The following is a 24,307-nucleotide window of genomic DNA, read 5'->3' as shown; positions in this document are numbered from 1 at the left end:
ACACAAACAGAAGAGCCTTACGCTGCACTCAGAGCACTGCCCATGTGCCAGGGGGTCAGGGCACCCTGAGGTTGGAGGTCAAGGCACCCTTGGGAGCCAGGAGGACAGGGGCCACTTGGCCTGACACGGTGAGGAGACATCAGGACACTGGGATGTCAAGGCAGCCCCACCTAGTTCACTCCAGGACTTTGAACAAACTCTTCCCCTTGGTGGCCCTTACTTTCCCCATCAGGAAAAGGATGGACTGTACAGGGGGAGGTTTTTAAAAATTATTACTAATTATATGTCATGGTTACATAAAAATGAAATGGATTTCAGTGATGTTAAAATTCACCCATCATCCATTTCCATGAATCCACAAGACCGTGAATCTTTCTCAGTTTCTGCAAGGCTGACCTGGTGTGTAGATGAACTATGGCAGAGGCTGTTCAGGTGGGCCCCTTGCCTCTTGTCTGCACCCCTCCCCTCAGTCCCACTCCCAGAAATGCTTGGGGGGGTGGAGGGGGTAGGGGGGGTGGGATGGGCTGGGGTAGGGTAGAGGAGGTAGGAGGTGGAGTGGAGGGGGTAGGGGATAGGGTGGGGGCTGGGGTGGGGGGACGGGGCAAAGGCAGGAGGGAGTGGGGTGGAAGACCGTAGAAGGGGTAAGAGGTGAGGTGGGCTGGGGTGGAGGGGGTGGAATGAGGATAGAAGGGGGTGGGGGTGGAGTAGGGGAGTGGGATGGAAGGAGTAGGGGGAGGGGTTGGGGGGGTGGGTGGAGGAGGTAGGGGGGATGGGGTGGGGTGGGGGGAGTTCGCAGCAGGGGGTACCAGATGGGGTGGGGGTGGTGGAGGTGGTGGAGGGGCAGGAGGGAGCTCTCAGCAGGGAGAATGGGGTGGGATGGGATGGGGTGGAAGGGTTAGGGGGCTGGGGTGCTCCCGGCAGGGGGGATGGGGTGGGGGTCCTGGGGGGCACTCCCCGGCAGGGGGCTAGCACAGGCCCCAGGAGCCACCCTGATGCCAGTCCCGGAGCCGCCAGGGCTCATCTGACAGCCGGTGCCCCTTTGTCCCGCAGGGTTCTGACAACCACCCAGCTCTCCGCTCCCTAGCTCAGGACGCAGGGACACGGACCTTGCCGTGGGTGCCAGGGCGGGGTGACGGTGTCCCCTCTCTAGCTCACTGTAACAGGCAGGTAGACCACCCAGCGCCAGGCGCCCTCGCGGGGCTCAGGTTCCGGCGTCCACGGCCCCGCGGCCCTGACCTCTTCGGGCCAGAAGCGCACACAGGTGCGTGGAACCGACCAGGTGGACACCCTCGGGGCTCGGCCCGCCCACGCTCCTCCCTGCGCCTGCGCCGCCACGGGCCCAGGTGGAGGCGGCGCGCAGGTGGGGTCCCGCCCGCGGGTACTTCTGGGACCGGGCTCGTGGGCCCGCGGCTGCGGCGGCTGTGTCCTCGCCGAGGCGGGATGGAGTCCGGGGCGCAGGTAGGCCGTTATGGGGGGCGCTGGCGGCGGGCGGGTCCGAGTCACCGCGAGTCCCCTGATGTGGGGCGCCCTGCGCTCAGACCCGAGGCGCCTTCACCTGACACATCAGACAGGTGCCGGGTCCTGCACCCCCGCCCCTCCCCCAGCCCGTCAGGGAGGCCGGGTCGGTCGGTGTCCGCCCCGCGGGGAGCCCGTGCGACGTCCGCTCCGTGCGCACGGAAAAGCGGGGTGCCGGGCTGGGAGGGGTCCCCGGGGGGAGTTAGAGCCTGCCCTCCAGAGCCCTGCACTGTGGCTGGGAGCGGACCCCTCGGACACTGCCCAGGCCGGTCTGGGCGGCTGCCCCGAGTCTCCCCAAGTCTCGGCTTGCCTGGTTCCCTCTCCAGACAAGTGGGGACCTTTCTCCTGTCCTTGCCCATCTTCATTTGCAGCTAGGTAATGTCTTCCTGTGGTGTCGGGGTAAGGGACTAAACAGATGTGGGTGTCCCTGCAGCCTTCCCCAGCCCCCACCACAGGCTAAGGATGTTTTTATGTTCTACTAGAATGTTACATTTGTAGTTTTCCTCAGTTTGGGGTGGGGGGGTGGTGGGGAGGAGCCTGTACCCAAAGCATAGGGACCTTTTCTTATCAGTGTATGAGAAAAACGTGTGTGTTTGTGTGTGTGTCTGTCCATCCATCCATCCATCCATCCATCCATCCACCCACCCACCCACCTGCTCAGGGTCTTTGCATGTTTGTTAGGTTTTGGTTTTTTCCTGAGTCTGAGGAGCATTAACCTCTCATTTACCTTTCATGGGAGGTGTGGGCTGTGTGTTTTCACTGAGTACATTGCCAGTTTGTCTTTGCAGAAGTTTCAAATGTATTTATTTTAACTTATTTTCCTTTATGGCTTCTGTGTTGTGAGCTATCATTTGAAAGCCTTACTTCTGACAAGATTTACAGAGAAATCACCCATATTTCTTTCCAGTGCTTTTATAGTTCTGTTTGTTTGTTTGTTTGTTTGTTAACATTGACCACAGAGAAAAGAGGCAGGACCGAAATAAAACAAAAGTGTTCATGTGGGGGTCTCAGATTTGTAGTTCGGGAACAGCCCAAATCATGTCCCCCCGGGGACAGAACTCAGGGTTTTTTTAAGACAATGGGGAATGTTGGTCTATGTCAGTTTTGATTGGTGTTGGCCGCAGAAAATTCAGATTGGCTGAACAGAATTGTTTCTAAGTCTCTCACCAAGCAAAGTCCATTATGGTAGTAAGTTGCAGGGTCTTGGGGTGAGTCCTTGGAGTTTATGGAGGTTGGCACAGTTCAAAGTTCATGGTTGCACCATGAGAATTGAGTGTGAGCCGCTCCCCCCCACCATGGCCTCCTGGCTCCCTCTAAACACCCTTGACATAAGCGACCCCATTTCATTGCCCCTCTCACAAAATTTACCCCTTCTATCCATTTGGAATTTATCCTGGTGGAGGATCTAACAATCCAATTTGTTTCAGATTTTTCAAAATTATCCTGTTTTTATTTCTAGTAACCTGTGAATTTTTAAAGAGTATAATACTCAGTCCCTTGTCATTTATTTTCATGTGCGGTACAAGGTAGAAGCGTGGCTTTGCTATTTTTTTGTTTTCCTAAGTGACCAGCCCGGCAGAACAACGACATGCAGTGGAAAAAACTCCCTTCCCTGCTCATTTGAAGCCCAGCTCCCCGGGCAGTATTCCCACATGTGTGTCTAGATCATTTGCATTGCCCATGTATCGCTACAGACACACACTTCTTTCTGTAAGCTGTCAGCGTGACAGCATTGTCTGATCAAAAATGTACCAAATTCTTCTTATGGAGAAGCGTATCGACATTTGGTCGTTTATTGGCTCAGTTTGCTTTCCTTAACAGGTTAGTTCGAAGTAACTTCTGCTAACCAGAAAATGTGTCCCCATTCCCCTGTAGTGTCTTTTTAGTGGAAGCCCCGGTCTGTGCTCAAACCCCACATGTGCCCTGAGCCTGGTCCCTGTATAAAGTAGCATGGCCTAGCGTTTCCCTTTACAAGCGCCAATTGCCTTCATGGGACTTGGATCGTTTCTTTCTCTTTGATCTACCAGGGGCTACAAAAATACATAAATAAAATGTGGGCTTGCCTCAATGACTTGTTTATTTCTGTTTCTCCATATGTCTCTGTGGATTTTGCTCTGTGTTGATGCTACGGTATGTGTTGCAAAGGTAATTCCAGAAGGAAAACATTTTGGCTTTTGTTTCCTATCACACCGTGGGGCTGACTTGGGTCTTTTTCCACGCATTCGGCCTTTTCCAGCGATGACATCAGAGGCACTGCCTGTGTTTACTTGGTCTCTCCCTGCCTGGCCTTTCTTGTCATCCTGCTTTGGATCTTTCAGAAGCCTTCTGTCTCCCACACAGCTTCACATACGGTCCGCAGCTGGACGTGTTTTCGAACCCAATGCCAGCCTGCTGGCAGGCGAGCATATTCTGTTTGCCTTTGCTGCCAGGGCAAGGGTGCCTGGACTTCGACTACCAAAGAAGATGCGCACGTGGGATGTAGGTGGCGAGGAAATGAAAAGGCGTTTGCCCCCGCTGGTCGTTAAAGCCCGCGCCGCCGCTGGGAGACAGTGCCGTTCACCTATTAGAAAGCTGCAGAAGACGTCAGGAGTGGACAGCCCCAGGTCCTGGGAGGGTGCGGAGCCCCTAGAATTCTCCCATGCACCCACGCCACCCGACGACGGGGCAGTTGCGTCGAGAGACCGCTGACTCATTCTCTGGAGCAAATCCAGTTCGGGCTGTTTGAGTTCACGTTAATCAATTTCTAAAGCTTTTGCTAAAGGAAACGAGGTGCCAGGAGCAGCCCAGGAGCTACAGAGTTGAAGCTCTGCAACCGGCCCCCTCCCAGGAGGGCACTCCAGCCTGGCTTTCTAACTCAGGGGCTGGTGGGGGTGGGGGGTGTCTCCTGCGGGCATACGTGGAGCCAGACCTGTTTTCTGTTTCCAGCTGGGCTTGTGCCTCCCCGAGCCACCCAGTGATGATGCACTCACCTCCTAGGAATGCTCTGATTGCTCCCTGAGGTCAGATTTTGAATGCCCGGCACCCTCCACTGAGCATGTTTCTGCAAGACCCAACCCCTCCCCCCACACTGCTTGCAGACCGTCTCCTGCCCTGGCCTGGCTCTCAGCCCCTGTGGGAAATTCAGACACCTAACTCTGTTCTCACAGCATCTATGCTGTGTGTCTCATTCAGAGAATCGGGGATGTGGAATATCATCGGTGATTTCACACACCCGTGTGTATCAGGATTCCATTTATGACACAAGAACTTCTTTGCATTCGGGACATGTATTCCGTGGTTTTGTTCTTTGTTACAAATCGCTAACGGGGCAGGACCAGAGAGAGGTTGAAATTGGACTTTCTAGTTTTCCTTGTTTCTCTGTTTGACTTCAACCAGGATGGCCAGACCGCAACCCCACAGGAGACCCCAGGGCCCTGGCCCACAGAAACAGACCGCCAACGTCTGCCTTGAGCTGCTCAGTGCCGGTGTGATTTGTTAGACGGCAAACCGAAGGCTGCTGTGCGGTCTCCCTCCCCCGCTGCATCCCGAACGAGACAGCGGGAGCATCTGCGCTTTCTTCGAGGACAAGTTTAGCCCTTGACCAGTTCCACATCGTTAAAACACTTTTCAGCTCTGCCTCCCCCCAGTCCCTACCCAATCACGCCCCTTCATGCACACATCACAGCGGGAATTCAAGGACCACAAAGTGGCAGTGTGGTGCACCCGCCGCTGGCGCTGTTTGCGCCCTGTGTGGAAGCCAGTGGACATGCCGCTGCCACGCCTATGGTGCCAGCAGGCTTCCCAGAATGTCGGCGTCATTTCGTCTTGGAGATTTTATACACTTGGTCTTTTGAAAGAGTGCTGCTTCCTCCTGCACCCTGTGCAACAACCACTTTCTTAATGGTTTGGGGCAGCACTGTCAGCAATGGACTCTATCACTGGAAACTGCTCTTCCCACCACCGAAAACACACATGGGACGTCCTGCCAAGGGGGATCCAGCTTGGAGATGAATAGTGACTGATGCTGCAGTGAACAAGGCAGTGCTGTCACTTCTTCAGGGTGATGCATTCCTCCCCTTTGGCTACGTGCCTGGGGGTGCAATTGCTGGGTCGTTGGTAGTTCTGGTAACCTTCTGAGGAAACTCCACACTGCTTTCTATAGTGGCTGCACCAGTTTGCATTCCCACCAGCAGTGCACGAGGGCTCCCCTTTCTCTGCATCCTTGCCAACACCTGTTGTTTATGTTGTTAATTTTAGCTTCGTTTACAGGTGTGAGGTGATGTCTCATCATGGCTTTGACTTGAGTCTCCCTGATGATGAGTGACACTGAGCATCTTTTCATGTGTCTGTTGGCCATCTGGATGTCTTCTTTGGAGAAGTGTCTGTTCGTGTCTCTTGCCCATTTTTAATTGGATGATTTGGTTTGTTTTTTTTTTTCTCTCAAGTTGTAGGAATGCCTCACATACTTTGGAGATTATTCCTTTATTGGATTTGTAGTCCACTGATACTCTTCCCCACTCCATACGTGGGATTGGACTTTGAACATGACCTAGCATGGTAGTAGATTGGCTAGATGCAGTGCGGTGCTAATTAACAGCACGAATTGATATGTATTGAAAAGACACACGAGAACTGCTTACAAAAAACAAACTGCTCAATCTGTCACATAGTTTTGATGTGACAGCTTTGCTTTTTTTTTTTTTATGTTTATTCATTTTGAGAAAGAGACGGAGTGGGGGAGGGACAGAGAGAGAGGGAGACAGAGGATCCAAAGTGGGCTCTGTGCTGACAGCAGAGAGCCCAGTGTGGGGCCTGAACTCCTGAATCGTGAGATCATGACCTGAGCTGAAGTCAGATGCTCAACCAACTGAGCCCCACAGGTGCCTGACGTGACAGCTTTTCAAGGAGCACTGTGCAGACCATGGCTTTATAATGATGATAAAACTATTTGCCGAGTACAGTGTGTTAGCATCTAGAAAAAGCCGTGAGCACAGGAGTGTGAGGGGTTCCACCAAGGCTTTGTTCTGGAGGAAGAACCAGCCCTGACGAAGCCACTGCTGCAGGCCGGGGGCTCAGGACCCAGGATGGAGACGCTCTGTGTACCCCACCCTGCACACCTGCCCGATGCATGCACCTCCGCCCAGACTCCTGCTCCTTTATGTTGAGTGTAAATGTTAAGATGAATTCCCTGATGACGTTTTTGCAGTTTTCTCCTGAAAACAAGTGTCTGTACGTGAAAACCGTCTGTTTTTTGGTTCTATCATTAAAACCATTCTGACTGGGGCTTGGTTTTGACCAAACAGCAGACCAGGCGAAGCCGGAGGAGTGCGGCCCGCCCTGCACTGGGGTCTGTCTCTGGGCGGCGCACTCCCCACCCAGGGGCACAGGCCCAGGAGGAGGGTGTGCCCTTGGAGGCTCGCTGCCGTGACCTTGTAGAGAAACGACCTCCGTGCTCCGTTTCCACAGGTGTCTGGGCTGAAGTCCACCGCAGAAGATGAGGGTCCTTCTTCAGTGACGAGTCAGCTGTCCCCGAGAAACGTCCCAAAGCATAGCACCCCCCGGGACGCCACGCCCAGCCTGCACAGGAGGCCACCGGGCCGCGTCCCCTACCGCCCGGAAGGGAGCCCCGTGGCTGAGTCCCCGCTGCCTGAAAGCCTTTCCTGGAGCACCATGGCCACCCTCCGGAACCTGCAGCTTTCTACCGTCTGGCCGGCACCCGCCTCCGACCCCTGGGATCCCGAGGAAGATCCTCCTACACCCGCCTCGGTCACTCGGAGGCAGCGGCAGGCAGAGTCCGAGGGAGCACGGAGCCGGTCTCCACACTTGAGGTTGCCCGGGGTCCCCAACACCTCGGGGAAGAGAAGGAGGGACCCAAAGGAGCTGGCGGCTGTGGTAGGATTGTCCTGACCCCAACCCTGTGCCCCTGACCCTGTCTCTGTGCCCCTTTGTCCCTTACTGTGTCCCCACCCTGACCTCAACCCTATCCCCGACTGTGTCCCTGACCTGACCATGTCCCTGTGTCCCCACCCCGACCCCAACTCTGTCCCCAACTGTGTCCTCGACCTGACTGTGTCCTTGAGTGTGTCCCCGACCTGACCCCAACCCTGTCCCTGTGTCCCTGACACTGTCTCTGTGCCCCTGACTTTGTCCCTTACCGTGTCTCCACCCTGACCTCAACCCTGTCCCTGTGTCCCCGACCTGACCCCAACCATGCCCCTGTGTCCCTGACCTGACCCCAACCCTGTCCCTGTGTCCCTGACCCTGTCTCTGTGCCCTTTGTCACTTACTATGTCCCCAACCTGACCCCAACCCTGTCCCTGTGTCCCTGAACTGACCATGTCCCTGACCTGACCCCAACCCTGTCCCTGTGTCCCTGACATCCCTGTGTCCCAAACCCCTGTCCCTGACTGTGCCCTTAGCTGGACACTGGCCCTGTCCCGGCTTAGCCCCACCCCATCCCCACCTGGGGGCTCAGGGCCCATGGAGGTGGCTGTGACCTGAGAGAGGGCAGCTACCCTTCCCTCACTGCTAGACCTTTCTGATGTCCTGGGCCTGCCCCACCTGCTCTGAGGGGTCATGTGACCCCGTGGGGAGCATCTGTGCCCCCCAGTTCCCATCTGCTCCCCAAACTCTTGAACACGCTGCCATAAATCCTGCTGGCCTTCTTAAGGTGGAGTGGGTGAGCCCAGGAAGCTGTGGGCTCTTTCCTCGTGGCTCAGTGCAGACCCGGGGCCTCCCCCCATGTTCCCCTGGCCCCCGGGGCCCCTTTCCTGCTGTGAGCTCTGCTCCCTGGCCCACAGCAGCGTCACCCTCTCCTCTGACACCCTTGTGTTCTAGAAGGTTCTGAGAAGGGTACTGTGGGGCTTCGGCTGGCTCCAGCTGGCCTGTCCTGCTGACCAGAGGTGGGATGTGTCTGGTGGACAGTGGGCCTGTTGGTTCCCTGGGGGAAATCCCCACTCTGCCGCCCTCAAGGCCCTTGTCCCCCCCACATCTGCTGGAACTCAGGGGAAGTCAGGTGTGGGGTGGCCTGGGCAGTGGCTTTCTCCTCTTACCCCTCATCTGCCCTCGAGAGGGGTGCTGGGGTCCACCTTCTGAGGTCACCACGGGATGCCTGGCCTCTCCCGCTGGCTCCTCTCTTTGGCCTTTCAAACCCCTGTGCTTGGCTCCGCTCACGTCTCTGGGGCGTTACTGGGGGAGGGGGAGCTTCCCTGGTGCCCCCGCCCGCCTTCTGTGGTCGCCTGGGTGCAGTTGGGAGCCCGGCCTCGCAGGGCTGTGCAGAGCTCTACGCGCGTGTCCCCGCGGGCCAGTGGTCCTGCCTGCTGCCAGGAGGGGTGTGAGCCTGGCTGGAATATTCTGGAGCTGACGAAGGGAAGGGGCCTGAGGGTCTCCCTGCGGGGCGGGTATCGCGATGGTCACAGGTCCCCACCTGCCCCCAGAGATGGGGCAGCCCTCTCAGTGCAGACACAGAGCTCCCAGCTGCGCTGACTGCTCTGGCTGGTGGCCCCGCCCCATCCTCCGGTTCCACCATCTGCCCCCCTCCCCCAGCACGCCAGGGCACCAGCCTCTCCTGCTCCTTATTTACCCCCAGAGGGTTGTCACTATTTTTTACATTTTGAAGCAATTGGGAGGGCCTGCCATGGGGGCTGAGAACTTCCAGACTTGTCCTCTGTGGCCCGGCCCCAGCACGCCCCCCATGTGGTCTGGCTCAGCTCCCCCTCCCCGGCTCTGCTTTCTAACAGCCTGAGCCCCCCTTGTTTAGAAGCAGGGCTCATCCTGTCCCACCTCCCCACTCCCCGACCCCCAGGTCAGGGGGCCTCCCTGCCGCAAGCCTGGACAGTCACCTGTCTGCCCCAGGCCGATGGTCCCACACAAGCCCAGCCGGCCCCCCAGCTGCCCCTCTGCACCCTTGTCAGACCTGGCTCCCTGGTCCTTGCCCACCCCTCCTGTCCCCACACCAGGATGCGGCCCTCTGGGCGGTTGGGGCACGTGGGAGCAGACGGAGCGGGTGACCAGGGAGCCCAGGGGGGGCAGGGATCTGCAGCCTGCACGGGGCACCTGCTGGCCATACGAGGCTCGTCTCAAGCGACAGCCAGGGCTCCTGCAACGTAAGCCTCCTCAGGGACGCCTCTCCCCCCACAGACAGAACGCGTGAGGCAGTGGGAAGTCAGGCTGCTTCGGGACATCGAGGAGGCCACTCATCACGAGCTCACCATCGAGGACGACTGCATTTTGGGGCCGGGCCAGGAAGCACTGTGTTCTGAGGCTCCCGCGGCCAGCCCTCCATCCACCGGCTTCAAACCCTGATCCTCAGGGCTCCCCCGGGCCTCACCTTGACCACTTCCCTCTCCACTGTGATGCTTGGGTTGGGTGGGGGGCAAGTTAAGGCTCCCGTAACTCCGATCCCACGCGAGGCCCTCAGAAGCACCAACGGAGAGCAGGGGATGGAGGGAGCAGGTGCCCCCGCCCCCGGGGGTTCCCCAGGGCCACCCAGGGACCAGGGAACGTGGTGAGCTGCCCCCACCCCCCAACACAGAGCTGGGGCCACGCTCCCAGCAGGCTCAGGGTGCATTCCGGGGAAGTCAGACACCGCGACTCACCGGGAGGTGGTTCTGACAGTTCAGGCGCTGGTTTTGCGGGGGTGGTGAGAATTTAACCCCCTATGGTAGTGCGTTCCTGGGGCTGGGGTCCCACCAAACAGATGGGGGGGTGCAGGCCCTCTGTCGAGAGGAGGGAGCGGGGCGCTTGGGGCCCTTCAGCTAACACACAAAACCACATGGACCTCCCAGTCCAGACCATCTCGGGCACAGCTTTGCAGGATGCTTCATGGTTATAAAAACAGAGCTCGATTTTATTCTTATAAATGTGTTCATCCCCACTCTGTTTTATTTTTTAATATTTATTTTTGAGAGGGAGAGGGAGACACAGAATCTGAAGCAGCTCCAGGCTCCCAGCTGTCAGCCCAGAGCCCGAAGCAGGGCTCGAACCCACGAACCGTGAGATCATGACCTGAGTGGAAGTCGGACACTTAACCGACTGAGCCCCCCCCCACTGCACCCCTAAATTCTCTAAATCATCTGAATACAGTAGGAGTATCTCATTTGTGGGGTTTTAAACAAGCAGGGATTTGAAATAGTGGATAAGAACAGCGTGTAGCTAGGCTGGACGAGGATGGCGGTTCTGGCGTTTATTCTGAGTCGGGAACAATCCGGCATTTAAATGATGCTTTGAAATGTGGATACCTTCTAAACATGCACAGTATTCGGGGGCTTTTTGTGCCAGTCACAAATGTGTAGAGATGTGGAATACGGTGTTTTAAATCAACAAAAGGAAAAAGCATACAAAAAACAATATTTAAAAGCATGATGGGAGAAACAAGTTCGAATATAGCAATAATCCTATTTTCTAAAGGGAGCTTAAATTTCCCGGTTAACAAAGAGGTTCTGACCTTGTGATCTTTTTAACCCCGGCATGTGACACTGTAGAGCGTGGTTACCCCGAGGGAGAAGGGGGCCCGCTCGTGGGGGCACGTGAGGGGCTCTGGGGCCGGAAGAACCACTGCCGGCGTGCGTGGTGGCCATGGGGTGCTTCGCATCGTGGATACAGAGGGCAGGTGTCTTCCTGTAGGTCCTGGAGGCCACACCAGGCCCGGGGCCCCAGGAGGACAGGGGACATGGCCTGAAAGGAAACACCTGGGCACAGGCATGGAGGTGCCCCTGTCCCAGCCACGTGCGGAACTTTCATGGATGGGAACACACACCATGCGGGAAGCAGGTGTGAAGGCAGAGACGCACCAGACATGGGAGCAGCGTCGGGGGACAGTGGTGACATAAGAGGATGCCACACAGAGAAATACCCAGCAGATAACGTGTAGGAATTAAGAACAGGGTGAGAGTGGGGGTGCCCGGGAGGGCTCAGTCAGCTAAGCATATGACTTGATTTCAGCTCAGGTCATTTTCTCTTGGTTTGTGAGATCGAGCCCCCAGTTGGGCTCTGTGCTGACAGCAAGGAGTTCTGCTTGGGATCCTCCCTCTCTCTCTCTCTCTCTCTCTCTCTCTGCCCCTCCCCTGTTCATGCTCGCTCGCTCTCTCTGCCCCTCCCCTGCTCTCAAAAAATAAAGAATAGGATAACAGAAGTGAGCAATCCCACAGGAGCCCTGGAAGATAAAATCGAGGGCATCTCCCACAAAGAGAGTAAACTTGGAGAAAACAATGGCTGAACCAGCATCCAGTATCCAAATCCTAGGAGATCAGACATGAGGACAGAGAAACGGACAGGCACTGCACATCAGGCTACTCATCCAGGACAGTTCCCAGCCACAAACACCTCCTACCAAGTTCCGAGGACGATCAGGAAGCCTGCCGGGTCCTCCTGCCTGGGGACCTGCCGTGTTCTCAGTATTCAGGGAACCGACTGCCAGCCTGGAATCCCAGTTCCCCCTACAAACACCCCAAGCGTGCCCCCCCCCCCCACACACACACCTGATCCTGACGCGGCAGGTGCATGAAAAGTCCAACTTGAGGTTCTGGTTTCGGGAACTCTGGATCCGCTTCCTTCTGTGCTGGTGTCGGGGCCCCATCCTGTGGCCGCTATGGGGCCAACGCTGTGGTTTGTTGACATCCCCATGCCCACCGGTTGCAGCTGGGTTCACAGGCGGGGAGCCCCCCACAGCCTGAGAAGGCGGCCTTGTCTGAATCTGCCAGTTCCCACAGTGCTTACTCCTCGCCGTCCTGCAGGCCGGGCACCGGAGATCCGGGCATCAGTGCGGCCGGTTCTGGGGGGTCTCGTTCTGCACGGGCACCCGTCCCATCACGGGGACCAACCCTCGGCCTCCTTGAGCCCCGACTGCCTCCCTGCAGGCCCAGCCTGGAATTTGGGGAGGGGGACAATTCCATACCTACCAGACCTCCCTTGGAACACAGGTCCTCGCAGTTGTGATTACCGTGAGGGTGCAGAGATGACATCATTCTGGATTAAGGTCACGCCCTGCACCCAATGCAGACGCACAGGGAGAAGCCAGCAGTAGGCACGTTGGGCCACCGCGAGCCCAGGACGCCAGGGGCCCCCCAAAGCTGGAAGAGGCGCAGGCCGGACTGCCCCCCACACGCAGAAGGAACGCGGCCTCCAGAGGCGGGAGGGTACATCTCTGTTGTTGAAGCCCCCCAGCTTGGGCTCCTGGGTCGTAGGAGCCCCCGGAGATGCATACAGCCGTCTACACGGTCACCCTGTGCACTCATTCATTCATTTCATGGCAGGGACGGCAGAGCAGGGGGAGGGCAGGTTCTAAACACAGAGACGAGGCCCCTGGGGAGGCTGACCGCGAACCAAGACGTGGAGGCATGTGCCGCAGAGGGACCCCTGGCCCTGGCTGAGCGTCTGGGGTGCCGGGGATGGCGGGGAGCCCGTGTGGAGGCAGGGGCTGGGACAGCATGGAGCGGGCGGGGGCGGCCCTCGGAGCACCTGGAGGGCCCCGTTCACCCGCGTGAGCTGGGGGCCCCCGCAGGGTTCCGGCACAGCTAGGACATGACCAGTTGGCATCCGAAGCCCCGTGAGAGTAGCTGGGGGGGGATGCAGTGGCCGGAGTGCCTAGGGGACCCCGCAGGACGGGGCAGGGGCGGCAGACGGGCACACAGGCCAGGCAGAGCCAGAGAAGGTGGTCGATGTGGGACGAGGAGACGGGGCCAGCAGGGCCCCCCATGGCCGGGGCTCCGAGACAAAGCCTGGGGGCCTCCCCTGTGCGTCCCTAGCATTGGAAATGGTGGTCACACAGGCAGGGGAGCAGCGGGCAGGGCAGGTTTGGGGCCATCAGGGATGTGCTCCCTGTGACTTCTGCCAAGCTGCTGAGGGGGGGGGGGGGGGGGGGGGTCAGTGGGTGCTGGAAACAGCCTGGGGCTCAGGGCAGGGAGGAGGCTGAGCCAGCAACCGCCCTGCCCCACCCCTGCCCTCGGGGGGCGGGTCTCGGGCTCCATGGGATGAGCCTGGGCCACAGGCTCCTGCTCTCCAGGGTCCGGCCTGTCCCTTGCCTCCCCACCAGATATGCGCAGTCCCTGCACTGCCTCTCTTGTCCCCTAACCTGGGGGTAGGAGGGGGCTTCCCCGAACGGTGGCATTAGCTGTGTCCTGGCAGAGGGTGGCTGGTGTCACTGCTGGCAAACCCTCCCTGACACTCTGGTCTGCTGCCTCAGGGCCTATGCCCCGACCTTGGCCTGACTCGGCCGGCACAGCCCACTTTTAGTGAGCGGCATGGCTCAGCCTGTTGATGTGGCCCCCCCACTCCCTGCTGTCCCCTCTTGGTCTGCTTCCACGGGAATCCCCAACCAGGGGACACTCACCGGTCTGAGGAACCAACCCCAGGTAGTGAGTCATCTCCCCAGAGACTCTTGCTGGGAGCAGAAACTCCACGGCCAGTGGAGGGGTAACTGAGGCCCAGGCGGGGGCCCCCCACATTTTATAGGAGACCACCGTCCCCCTCAATGGGCAGTGAGGCAGGAGCCGCTCCAGATCCCGCCCACGACCATGTGGCTTTCAATGAAAACCGCCACAAAGTTTAGTCAAGCAATTTTTTCCTTTATTTTTGTTAAATAAGATTCCAGAAAGTATAGTGCAAACACTCAGTAGAAAAGTCGCAATTAAGAAATGTACATTCACGTTAACTTTTCAGTCTGTTCACCTCTTTGTTAATAAAAATAGGACCAATCACTCAGTTCTCTGTCTCGGTTGAACCATCTTGGAAAAGACCGGAAGGTACAGTGAGGGGCTGACATAAAAATAGACCCGTATTGATTATACAAATCTATCGAGAGAAGCTATCCGGTGACCGTGAGCCGGCGTCACTCCGACCCCGTCACCTGGTTTTGTGTCTGAAGAACTGTTCTCGAGTGAGCTCGTGGGCGGAGAGTCCGTCCCCGTGCCCATCCACTCTGCCTTCCGCATTGGGACACGGCCACAGCCGGCGGGACGCGGAGGGTGCGGGGCTCACACCACCTTTCTTGGCAAGTGAGGAAACCCCCCAGGGTGGGCTTTGGGTTGACCATTGGCGAGAACGGAAGCTACTCTAAGGTGGTGGCGGTCACGTGTTACCTTCCTTGTGCAAGGGGGTGTGCAATCGTGCGGCCGGGGCGGGGCGGGGAGGAGGGGCGTCCGGGCTGGGACACGCTGCATCATTGGTGCAGGCGCTGCTGCCCGGACTTGGGCCCCAGGGTGCGCTGTGTCGCAGGGACGCTCTGCGGCCAGCCGGCAGATGGCCCGAGACGGGCCCGTCCCTCTGCGCGTGATGCGTGTTTTCAAGTTAAAAGTGGGTTCACACATGTGGGGGTTTCACGGCATGCAATTCTGAGTGCACGTGGCTTGCGAGCCCATAATTTGTACAGGGTGAAGGCAAGACCGCGCGGCCCCGCAGGACGGATGCTCCTGGGGCATGGCGCCCCAGGGTGTGCAAGGGACGCAGTGGACTTCCTCTGGCTCCCCACAGCGGGGGTGCGGCGGTCCCCTGAGACGTGTGCTTCTGTCCAGGGCCCGGGGTTGGGTGGGGCCACTGGTGGGAGGTGAGAATCGAGTTCTGGCTGCTGGTGGGCCCATGGTCCGGGCCGTGGGGGGCGAGAGCGCACAGACGGGGCACTCAGAGGGGCCGTTCCCACAGACCGTCCTGCACGTTGCACACTAGTGAGCCCGAGCGGTCGACCAGGTCTGGGGGGGCTGGCCTAGGACAGCTTCTCTGCTTACGCATCAGTCCCCAGCAGGTGATGCACACTGTTTGCCTCCGAGCTGCCTAGGACGGAAGGGGTCGGGCCGGGGAAGCTGGGGACCCGTCACCTCCGCGACCCCTGTCTTGCCTTCCACGCCCACCCGGGAAGCCTGCCCTTGGCCGTCCTCCGACCTGCAGGAGGGACCCCGCCCGCCCACAGCGGGCCAGGAGCGTGAGGCACTGGGTGGCTGTGCCATCAGGAGGGACATGGCAGACACGGCCTTCCAGGGCTCACACGCCTTCTGACCAGGACTTGGGGGCCACTTGGCTGCGTGTACGTGGGGAGGCGTGTGTGTGGTCTGGGGGTTTCTGGGGGCCCCTGTCTGCCTGTCTGACACCAGAGAGGCCTCGCAGGAAGACTTGGGCAGCTGTCCCCCCCGCCGCTCCGTGGTTTGCTCAGGCTAGGACAGGTGGGCAGCACACAGATTTAGGACAGAAAGGGATGGAGACAGGGTTCCTCAGGCTTGGAGCAACCTGGTGGGGGCAGCAGTGGAAAGCACAAGATGCTGTGCGGGGAGAGCAGGGCGCCAGGTGAGGCCGACCAGCGCCCGGGGCACAGCCGCGGGCGGCTGGCCACACACCACTCAGAGCCGGCCCAGGTGCGGACCAGCCGGGAGCTCCATCCAAACCAGCAGCATCAGCCGAGGGCGGGGGGAGGGTGACAAAAACCAAGGGCTCGGGACAGACAGGCCCTGCCATTCTGCGCTGTGTGATGCCGCTCAAGTCAATAACCTCTCCGAGCCCCGGGGTGCCTCACGACACCGCGGGGCACGCAGCTCAGGGAAGGGGCCCTGAGGGCCGCCAAAGAGGCGCTGTTTCCTTCGTCTGTGGCCACGTGGAGACGTCCAGACGTGTTTTCACCCCGGCCCTTCCCGCGGTTATCCAAGCGGAACCTACAGAATCCAGTGACGCGTGGGGAGGAATGCACAGATTGCACAAAGGAATCGAGGTTGTGTCCGGAGTGACCTCACCCACAGGCCGTGGCTGCCCCTGTGGTCGGCACGCTGACCACTGACAAAGTCACCCAAAAGGGCCCTGTGCGTGGACGTCTGTCTGCACGGCCGCGGGCAGCTGACGACCTGGCCTCCAGCCGTGAAGCCAAGAGGCAGGCGCCCTGCTCCCCGCCAGCTCCTCGTCCAGGGTTCCTGCCCACCACCTACGGGCCCCTCCGAAGCCTCCGTGCACAGGGAGCCCAGACGGGCTGAAGACAGAAACCACCACACACAACAACAGAACATGGGCAGTTTGCTGCCTCGATGGCCCTGGGCTTCCTCACCGACACGGCAGACGGAAGGTTCTAAGAACATCAGGAAGAGACTCTGCTCCTGTCTATGGCCGGACACAGAGACGCCGTGTGGGGGCCATGGCCGCTCTGCCCCTGCCCCTCCTCGCCTCCCAGGGCTGGGATTTCTAAGGGAAATCAAGGCAGGGCACGCAGGGACAGTCCCACCAAACGCCTGGGGGCAGGCTGGCTGCCCCCCAACTCAGTCTGTTCTCTGTGACCCCATCTTAGCCTCAGGAACACACCATCGGTTTGTATTTTGCTCATGCCAGACTGCGTATGCACACACACACACGCACTTGCACACACATGCACATTTCACACCCATGCAAGAACACACGCGTACACACATTTCACACCCGTGCACGGGCATGTGTGCACACACACACACTCACCCATATACATGCACACACGCGCACACACACACACGCACATACGCACTGATGTGAGCAAATCATGGCTCCAGCACAGCAGTTACGGTTTATCTGTGTGAACAGATCTGACGGGAAACAGACAGATTACATCTGCAGGGAAATTAAGAAATTCGAATGTAGAAGTCGTTACCACAAAGCCCTTTAGGGAGCTGTGGTCCCCAGACGTGGCCCCTGCAATCACGTTTACTCCCACGAGGGGGACAAGCAGGTGACATGTGTCCCCGGCACTACAGGACCGGCCTGCAGGTGCGCACAGACAGCAGCCGGCTTCTGGAGCTGGGCGTCCCTGGGAGCGCCCCGAGGGCACGGGGTCTGGGGCTGGCACCCTGCCTCGTGCTGCTGGCCACACCAGGCTGTCCCTCCCACCACGGGCACTCTGCATTGCTACATCTGCTGCTGCGGGGCCCCCACGGTCTCTGGGCACAGGGCCTGCCTCTGGCTGCTTGCCTCCTGCCACAGTATCGGGGACCCGGCCCCACTCCCCAGGGGCCCGCACTCACGGGACCAGCTGCCAGTGCCGACCCCACACCTCCGGAGTCCAGCCTGGCCAAACGCACAGGTGGGAGTATATTCCTTAGGCTGAGCCAAACGGAGCCTTCCTGAACGTCTGCCCCTTGACCCCATCCCCACCCCGCCCTCCAGGACGGGGGTCCTCAGGCCACCCCCAGCTGACCTGGGACCTGATTTCAACCCACTCCAGCCTATGACTTGTGAAGACAAACACTACCGCCAGATGCCACAAGAAGACAGGCCACACCCCACGTTTCCCATGTCCCGTCAGAGGGTGTTGGGGCTCAATCGTCCCATGTGAACTTTCAAAGCAAACGCAGCCAGGCAGACAGGAGGTCCAGGCACCAGGACGCGGCCATGCCCTCTGCTTCCAGCCGGCCACAGCTGCCCCTTAATTTCACCAAACCAAACATTTTAAAATCAACAGCTTCCAAGAAGGTGGACTTTTTGTTTTTGTTTTGTTTTGTTATGTTTTTTTTAATCGAAGCCACTACAAAATCGGGGTCAAGTCAGTTTCCGGGGGTGACTTTCCATACAGCCGACAGGCCTGCACACTTCAGAATTCCATGTGTCAGCTGTGACCCAGCTGGTCAGGGGGCCACTCAGTGCCCAGCAGGTGGGGAGCACCTGCCGGGTAAGCCGTGCATGGGTGCGGTGGGCGGGGCCTGCCTCCCAGGGAGGGACCAAAAGGACCCAACTCAGGGAGTCACAGGTACACAGCGCACAAGGGCACGTGCACACACATGCCGGGATAGAGACGGGTCCACCAGACCAAGACAGAGAAGGGCAAGGCCAACCGGACCCTTCCTTCTTGAGTGGGACAAAGCAGGGGTTCAGTACGTCTAGGCTGCTGATGGGGCCCAGCATGGAGCTACGGGGGACCCGGGGTGTGTGCCTCTGAAGGCTGGCCGGGTCCTGTCTGAGCGCGAAGCCCGAGTGTCGACCAGGCTGAGTGGGGAGGATAGGCGTCCCGGCTCTGAAACACGCAGAGACAGCGTAAGGGGAGTCACTGATGTGCACAGACCCCAGCCTGCCCTCCCTGTGTCCCTCTGCTCCCTGTGCCCGGGGCACCGACAGCAAACCCATGGAGGAGCCTGAGCTGGGTCTGGAGGAGGGGCTGGGGGGGCCCTGGAGGTGTCGGCCCCCCATAGCATGGCTCGACTTGGGCACACATGTGCACATGGCTTGTGTCTGAGTTACCGGTCTGCTCTGCACCGGGCTTGGTTCCACATGTTAAAGTTGTTATTGCTTCTAGTGACAGAAGGTGTCTGGAAGCTCTGGTGGCTTTGGAGTCTGATAAAAGTGCAGGCTCGGGGGACCTGGTCTGTGGGGGGTGCTGCCCTGCAGGACACAGACCCTGTGGAGTGGACCACCCGGCCCCATGGTCCATGGAAGCATCTGGAAGTTTGGGGTTGCTCTCTAGTCTACTGAGGTTGGGCGTAAGCAGCACACAGAAGGGGCGCCAAGGGACACCCCAAAGTGCCCCCCAAGCAGGGCGTGGCTTCCCCAAGCAGAGACGCGGGGCCTTGGGGACATCGCACGTCTGGGTAAAGGGTGTCATTCGCACGGTGACGGGCTGTTCTCATTTTTGGTGGGAGCGAAGGGGAGTCGTGTGAAACACTGTGCTGTTTACAGAGCATCTCAAATAATTCAGAGAGGACCCCACGCGAAAGGCTAACGTTTGTCCGTGAACGCTGTACAAGAGTAAAAACAAGTAAGGCAATATCCTACAGTCCCATCCCAAGTACGGAGGAAGATGGCACGCAGCGACCGCTGAGGCGGCACACGGATCCTGCACCCCAGGGAGCCGCGGGGCTGAGCCGCTGGTGACCGACGGTCGCTCGCTCGTGGAGGCGGGAGCCTCGCTGCCGGAGTTGGTCACAGAGGTCGGCTGCTCCTGGTTCCGTGGACCCCGGGTGGGGCCCAGCGAGGCCAGAGGGCCACTGAGAGTCCCATGGGCGTCCACCCGCCTCTGGAATCTGCCGTGCGTGTCTGGGGAGCCACCAACCCATCTCCGCCAGCTGAGGGCCGGGGCCCCGAATCTTTAACAACTTCATGCTTGGGCCATCCTGACCGCCCGGCCTCCACGTCCACTTCGAGGGGACACACGGTCCCACTGGGGCCACCCGGGGAACTCAGGACCCTGCCTCAGCTGAAGGCCCGTACCCTCAATTCCTGTAAAGTCCCCTCTGTCTTGTGACAGAGCACGTTCACGAGGTCAGGCCACAGTGCCATCCACCGCTCCCCGGCCCCCAACCTGCCCTGGGTAGAAGGCGGGCCAGGTCCCCAGCCCTGCAGCTGGGTGCAGACAGGCACACGGGCCACATGCTCACAGGACTCTTGAGGTGACTCAGGTTCCCCTGAAGGAATCATGCCATGTCTCTAAATGTGGGCAGTGCAGGGTGGGGGAGGGAGGGGGCGGTGCACAGGCCGGGCCACTGAGACCTTGTCAATGTAGTGATGGCTGTTGCTGGCCAGCAAACAGCGTGTTCTCAGGAGGGAGGCTGTCCACCCACCCACTTCTGTCCTGAACCTGCGCGGACTGCCCCGCAGAGCCCCCGCCCGGCAACACGGCTGGGCAGGGTCGCCCCCCACGGAGCATGCCACGCCTCGCAGGCCTCCAGCGGGAGCAGCCTGGGGACATCCCCGGGAGCAGGACCCCCAGGCCCCTTCACTGGCTTCAGTCCCTCAGAGCCCCCCGCACTGCATGCTGGAGCTGCAGGTCAGGACTGGTCCCCAGATGGACTTGTCTGCCCAGACCCCCCTCCGGTGCCAAAACGGCCTTCCTCCTGCGGTCGGAGCTGAGGCCCCTGAATGTCTCGTCCGGTTATTTCTGGTCCGTCCTTTCCCCCGGCTGCTGCCCTGTGCCCCCAGCAGCACATCCCGGCGTCCTCGGTCTGCCCCTGCACACATAGGTGACTCCCAGACCTCCGCACAGTTCCCTGCAGGGGGCCGGACACCCACACGTACAGCCCGAAACTCACTCCGAGACTCCCCGTCCGGCCGCTGGTTCTTCCGCCCTAGAAGCTCTCTCTGGGTCGTGAGGTTCACTTGTTTCAAAATCCATGCAGGCTCATGTTGTAAGTACTGGAGACCAAGATGACCAGCACAGTGACCAGAACAGCCGGGGTCTGTAGGAACCGGTGCCGTCAGGGGTCAAGGGACAGCACAGCGCAGAACAGGGAGGACGCTGGTCTTGATACAGAGACGTGGCTCGGGGGCCCGTGAGTTCCAGAAGACCCGCCTCTGGCTCTCAGCAAAGACTGTTCTGGAAGGAGGTGTCCCCACCGCCTGCGCAGCCAGACAGGGGGCTTGTCTGTTCTCCCCAAAACCGCCCATCAAGGGCCCAGCCATCTGGGCCACGTTCTTGCCCTCACGGCCCTGCCGAGCAAGGCCTGGCTTCCGTCCACGCAGGCCCCACCACACAGGGTTCATGGTGCATCTGCCTAGGGGCACACTCGCGCTCACGCCCACCGGCCACAGCTCCGCAGCTCTGGCTGAATGGAAGCCCGCAGCCCCGCAGGATGTCCTGAAGGGCCCAGAGCCTGACGCTGACCCGGCCGCTCCCAGGCAGCTGCTCCTTCTCTGCCACCGAGGAGAGGACCGCGCGAGCACAGTCCCGTGAAAGCCTCAAGTCCACGCGGGCAGGGCTGCCCCTGGCCCGTCACTGCCCGGCTGCTTCGGGTCATGCCTGGACAGCTCCCCTTCCGCAGCCCAGCCGCTGGCGCCCGGCCTGGCTGTCGGCCGGGCTGGTCCCTGCTGGAGCCCCCGAGGCCCAGACGCCCCGCACATTTGTGCCCTGAGCCCCCGGCAGCCAGCGTGGGCTCCGCTAAGCCTCCTTCCCAGCTGCTCCGGGGGGCAGGTGCTGGCCGTGGGGGCAGGGGGGGAGCCCTGAGCCCTGCAGAGCCCCCATCCCGGCTCTGACCGGGAGGCCGGCCATGGAGGACACCGGGGGTGGGCCTGTACCCAGTCTGCCCTGGAGGCCGGCTCGCCCGTAGCCACACACTTTCCGCTCCCTGGCTTGGGAGCCGTTTCCGTCCGTCCTGCCTTCCAGGAAGTACGTCAGCATCTCACCCTTGCCCTTGACGCTGACCTTCCCGCGGCACACGAAGCGGTAGGTCCCCCGGCGCAGCAGCCGGTGAACCTCCTCGGTCACCTGCAGCGGAGGAAAGCAAGCGGGCACCCCTCTGGGTCGGCGGGCGAGGATCCTGGGGGCAGGGCCGCCCGGAGACTCCCTCCTCCACCCGCCATAGCCTGTCTCCAGCATCATAGAGAGCCGGGGACCCGAGGGGCCCCGGGGATCCCCAAAGGGGACAGCCCGGGGTCTCGGCCGCCTACACACCAGCCAGCCACGGGCACGCAGGAGAAAGCAGTGCTCTCCAGGGGGAGGCCCGGGCAGGCACCAGCCGGATGCCTGGGCGGGACCAGCTCCAGTGGCTGACAGTGAGGGGCGGGACACACAAACCTGCATCGCTAACATCTGGGGCCCTCGCTCGCTTCTTTGAGGAAAGAACCAAATGTCCGATTGGGACCCAGCAGAAGAAGGATCCCATAAGAAGCGTTTACTGGCGGGAGTGCTCAACACGGGAGGGGGCCCGAGTGAGGGGCCACTGGCGGAAGAAGTGTCTCCGGGAAGAGAGGTGGTCAGGGCATGTCGGAGCCCTGGGACCCTGAGAGGCGGGCACCTGGGTCAGAATGTGGCCACGCAGGACTCGCAGAGACCCACATGCAGCATGGGGGCGGGGGCCACGGAAGGGCAGTCCCTGTGGTATGACAGTGGGGCGGGGGAGGCAGGCACTTCGTGGAGAACGGCCACAGTCTATGGCGGGGGCTTGCTGGAATCTGATTTTGGAAACTTAGTGGACCTGGGACAGTGGCCTGGCTTCACCAAGGTCCCCCCACACGTGTGACCTGTCCTGGGGAGGCCGCAGGGTCCTGGATGGCAGGTGGGGTCACTCAGTGCCTTCGAGCTGTTCACGAACCACACACGGTGATGCGGGAAAGTGTGCAACAATAAAAGAAATTCGAAGGAAGGACTGCAGACGTGCAGACGCGCCTCAGGGGATCCTGCCCTGTGCTGGGCACAGCTCTCCTGACAGTTTAAACCCAGGAACCCAAGGGCCTGCCAGGCACCTGAGAGGGACGTAGCACCTGCTGGATGCTGGCGGGGGGGGGGGGCCGGGGGGGTGCGGGGGGAGGAACAACACACAGATGCCGGGGAGCTGGCAGCCTCTACACAGCTCTCGAGGACCTTGCGAGGCATCAGGGCAGAGGGGGAGGCCAGTGCTGGACCCGGGGCTGCTGACAGAGCGCCCTGCATTCACTGTCCCGGTCCCATGGGCCCCCAGAGGCCAGCAGCAGCCACACAGAGGGACAGGCCTCCTCCCCCCAAGGCCCCAGGGCCTGTGGTGTGAGCCCCCGCAAACCTGACCAAGGTCCCGAGAGCCACCCACAGCCCTGCACACCTGGGAAGAGCTGTCACTGCCCCCAAGCCTTGGGGTGGCCGGTCCAGGGGGTCAGGGCCAGGCATCTCACAGCACCCGCCCTTCAAAACCCCAGGAAGCCCTTCCCTCTAAGGCAGCCGGGCAGGTGGGCAGGGTCCTGGATGCCAGAGGGGCTCACTGTCCTTGACTGGGACCCCAGCCCTCACCATGCCCCCAACTCTGCACACAGCCATGCGGGAGCCAACCCCCGCGGCCACAGAGCAAACCAGACAGCAACGACCTCACGCCCCACAGGCTGTGGACACGCTGTGCTGGGCGGCATCCCATCCCTGCCAGGCCCTGGGGCTCAGGGCCACCCACTCCCGCCAGGCCGGCCCCCGCCTCCTGCGCCTGGTCTCCCAGCCTTGGCACTCGTGGTGAACTGACCTGGATTCTGCCCTGGACGCCGGTGCTGTCCATTCGACTGGCCACGTTGACTGTGTTCCCCCAGATGTCGTACTGTGGCCTCCGAGCCCCGATCACCCCGGCCACCACAGGGCCCACGTTGATGCCTGGAAAACAGCGTCAGCACCGTCAGTACCGGGAAGGCTTCTAAGGGCAGGAGCTGCCCCTCTTGGGGTCGTGGGGTCCCGGGGATCCTGGCACAGTGTCCAGTCCGAAGGGGCCGTTTGGAAGCCTGGGCGTATGGCCCCGTCCTCATCCTGAATCCCGTTCCCTGGAACGGAGACCCCACACTGCTCAGACGCCTGGCCTTTCGGGATGGCAGTGCACTCCCCCACACTGTTGTCCCCTTCCATTTCCCTGGCTGTGACCCCGCAGGTCTTGTAGGGTATGGGGCCCGGAACCGTTCACGCTATTTCAGGGTGCTCTGAAGTGGGGAACAGAGGCCCCCTTCTCTTCACGTGGCTCAAGGTCCGAGTGCCCATCACCCCTGCAGCCATCCCAGAACTGGGGCCTCCTGGCCCTGCAGAGGCCACGTCACGTCGCCCCACACCGCACCCCGCACACTTTTCTGGGTCAGCCACAGGCACTGCGTCCCAGCCCAGCAGTGGGGTGCCGGTGTGGTGTGCAGGACGCGGGGCCCAGACAGGGGCCCAAGGGCCACTTCCCCCACAGCTGGTGGGCCGGGCTCCCTGCTAGGTCCTCATGGGGGAGCAGGAACAGAATTTCTGTTTCCTGCCACGTCACTACACGCGGTGGAGTCCCGGCCAGAGGAGAGAGCAGGACACAGGGACTCGGGCCGGGTAGGCGCCAGGTTCCGCAGACCCCTGCCGTCACCCTCACGTTCAGCCTAGCTCTTAGGATTTTTACTGGACACTGGACGTCTGAATTCTAGAACCACCACAAGCAACCATTTTTGGAGCATTCCCCCACTCCCACCCCCCGCCGCCCCCGCCCCCCAC

The 24,307-nt window shown here is 60.4% G+C and overlaps 2 protein-coding genes across 3 annotated transcripts in view; one reads left to right on the top strand and one right to left on the bottom strand.

Moving 5' to 3' along the window:
- Positions 1-1,400: 1,400 nt before the first annotated feature.
- On the top strand, positions 1,401-10,369 carry CCDC201 (coiled-coil domain containing 201). The gene is made up of 3 exons (XM_040455086.1): positions 1,401-1,458; positions 6,961-7,386; positions 9,634-10,369. Exons 1-3 carry the CDS (start codon positions 1,441-1,443, stop codon positions 9,796-9,798), a joined length of 609 nt encoding a protein of 202 aa, XP_040311020.1. The 5' UTR covers positions 1,401-1,440; the 3' UTR covers positions 9,799-10,369.
- A 3,667-nt stretch (positions 10,370-14,036) lies between these two features.
- The window catches only part of ADCY1 (adenylate cyclase 1), a 103,214-nt gene continuing 92,943 nt past the window's right edge, over positions 14,037-24,307 (bottom strand). Inside the window, exons 18-19 of one of the 2 annotated variants that reach the window (XM_040455022.1) lie at positions 23,331-23,455; positions 14,037-21,616 (exon numbers count right to left, since the gene is read on the bottom strand). In XM_040455022.1, the coding sequence (XP_040310956.1) occupies positions 21,290-21,616; positions 23,331-23,455 (452 nt within the window). In that variant the 3' untranslated portion in view covers positions 14,037-21,289. Of the gene's footprint in view, positions 21,617-23,330; positions 23,456-24,307 lie in introns of those variants that run through there. The other variant, XR_005784566.1, reaches the window with a different exon arrangement.

Source organism: Herpailurus yagouaroundi, unplaced genomic scaffold, assembly GCF_014898765.1.
Source record: "Herpailurus yagouaroundi ecotype Mexico unplaced genomic scaffold, PumYag 214, whole genome shotgun sequence".
Lineage (NCBI taxonomy): Eukaryota > Metazoa > Chordata > Mammalia > Carnivora > Felidae > Herpailurus > Herpailurus yagouaroundi.
Note: the sequence above shows the minus strand (reverse complement) of the source record. Positions and strands in the feature narration are given on the sequence as shown.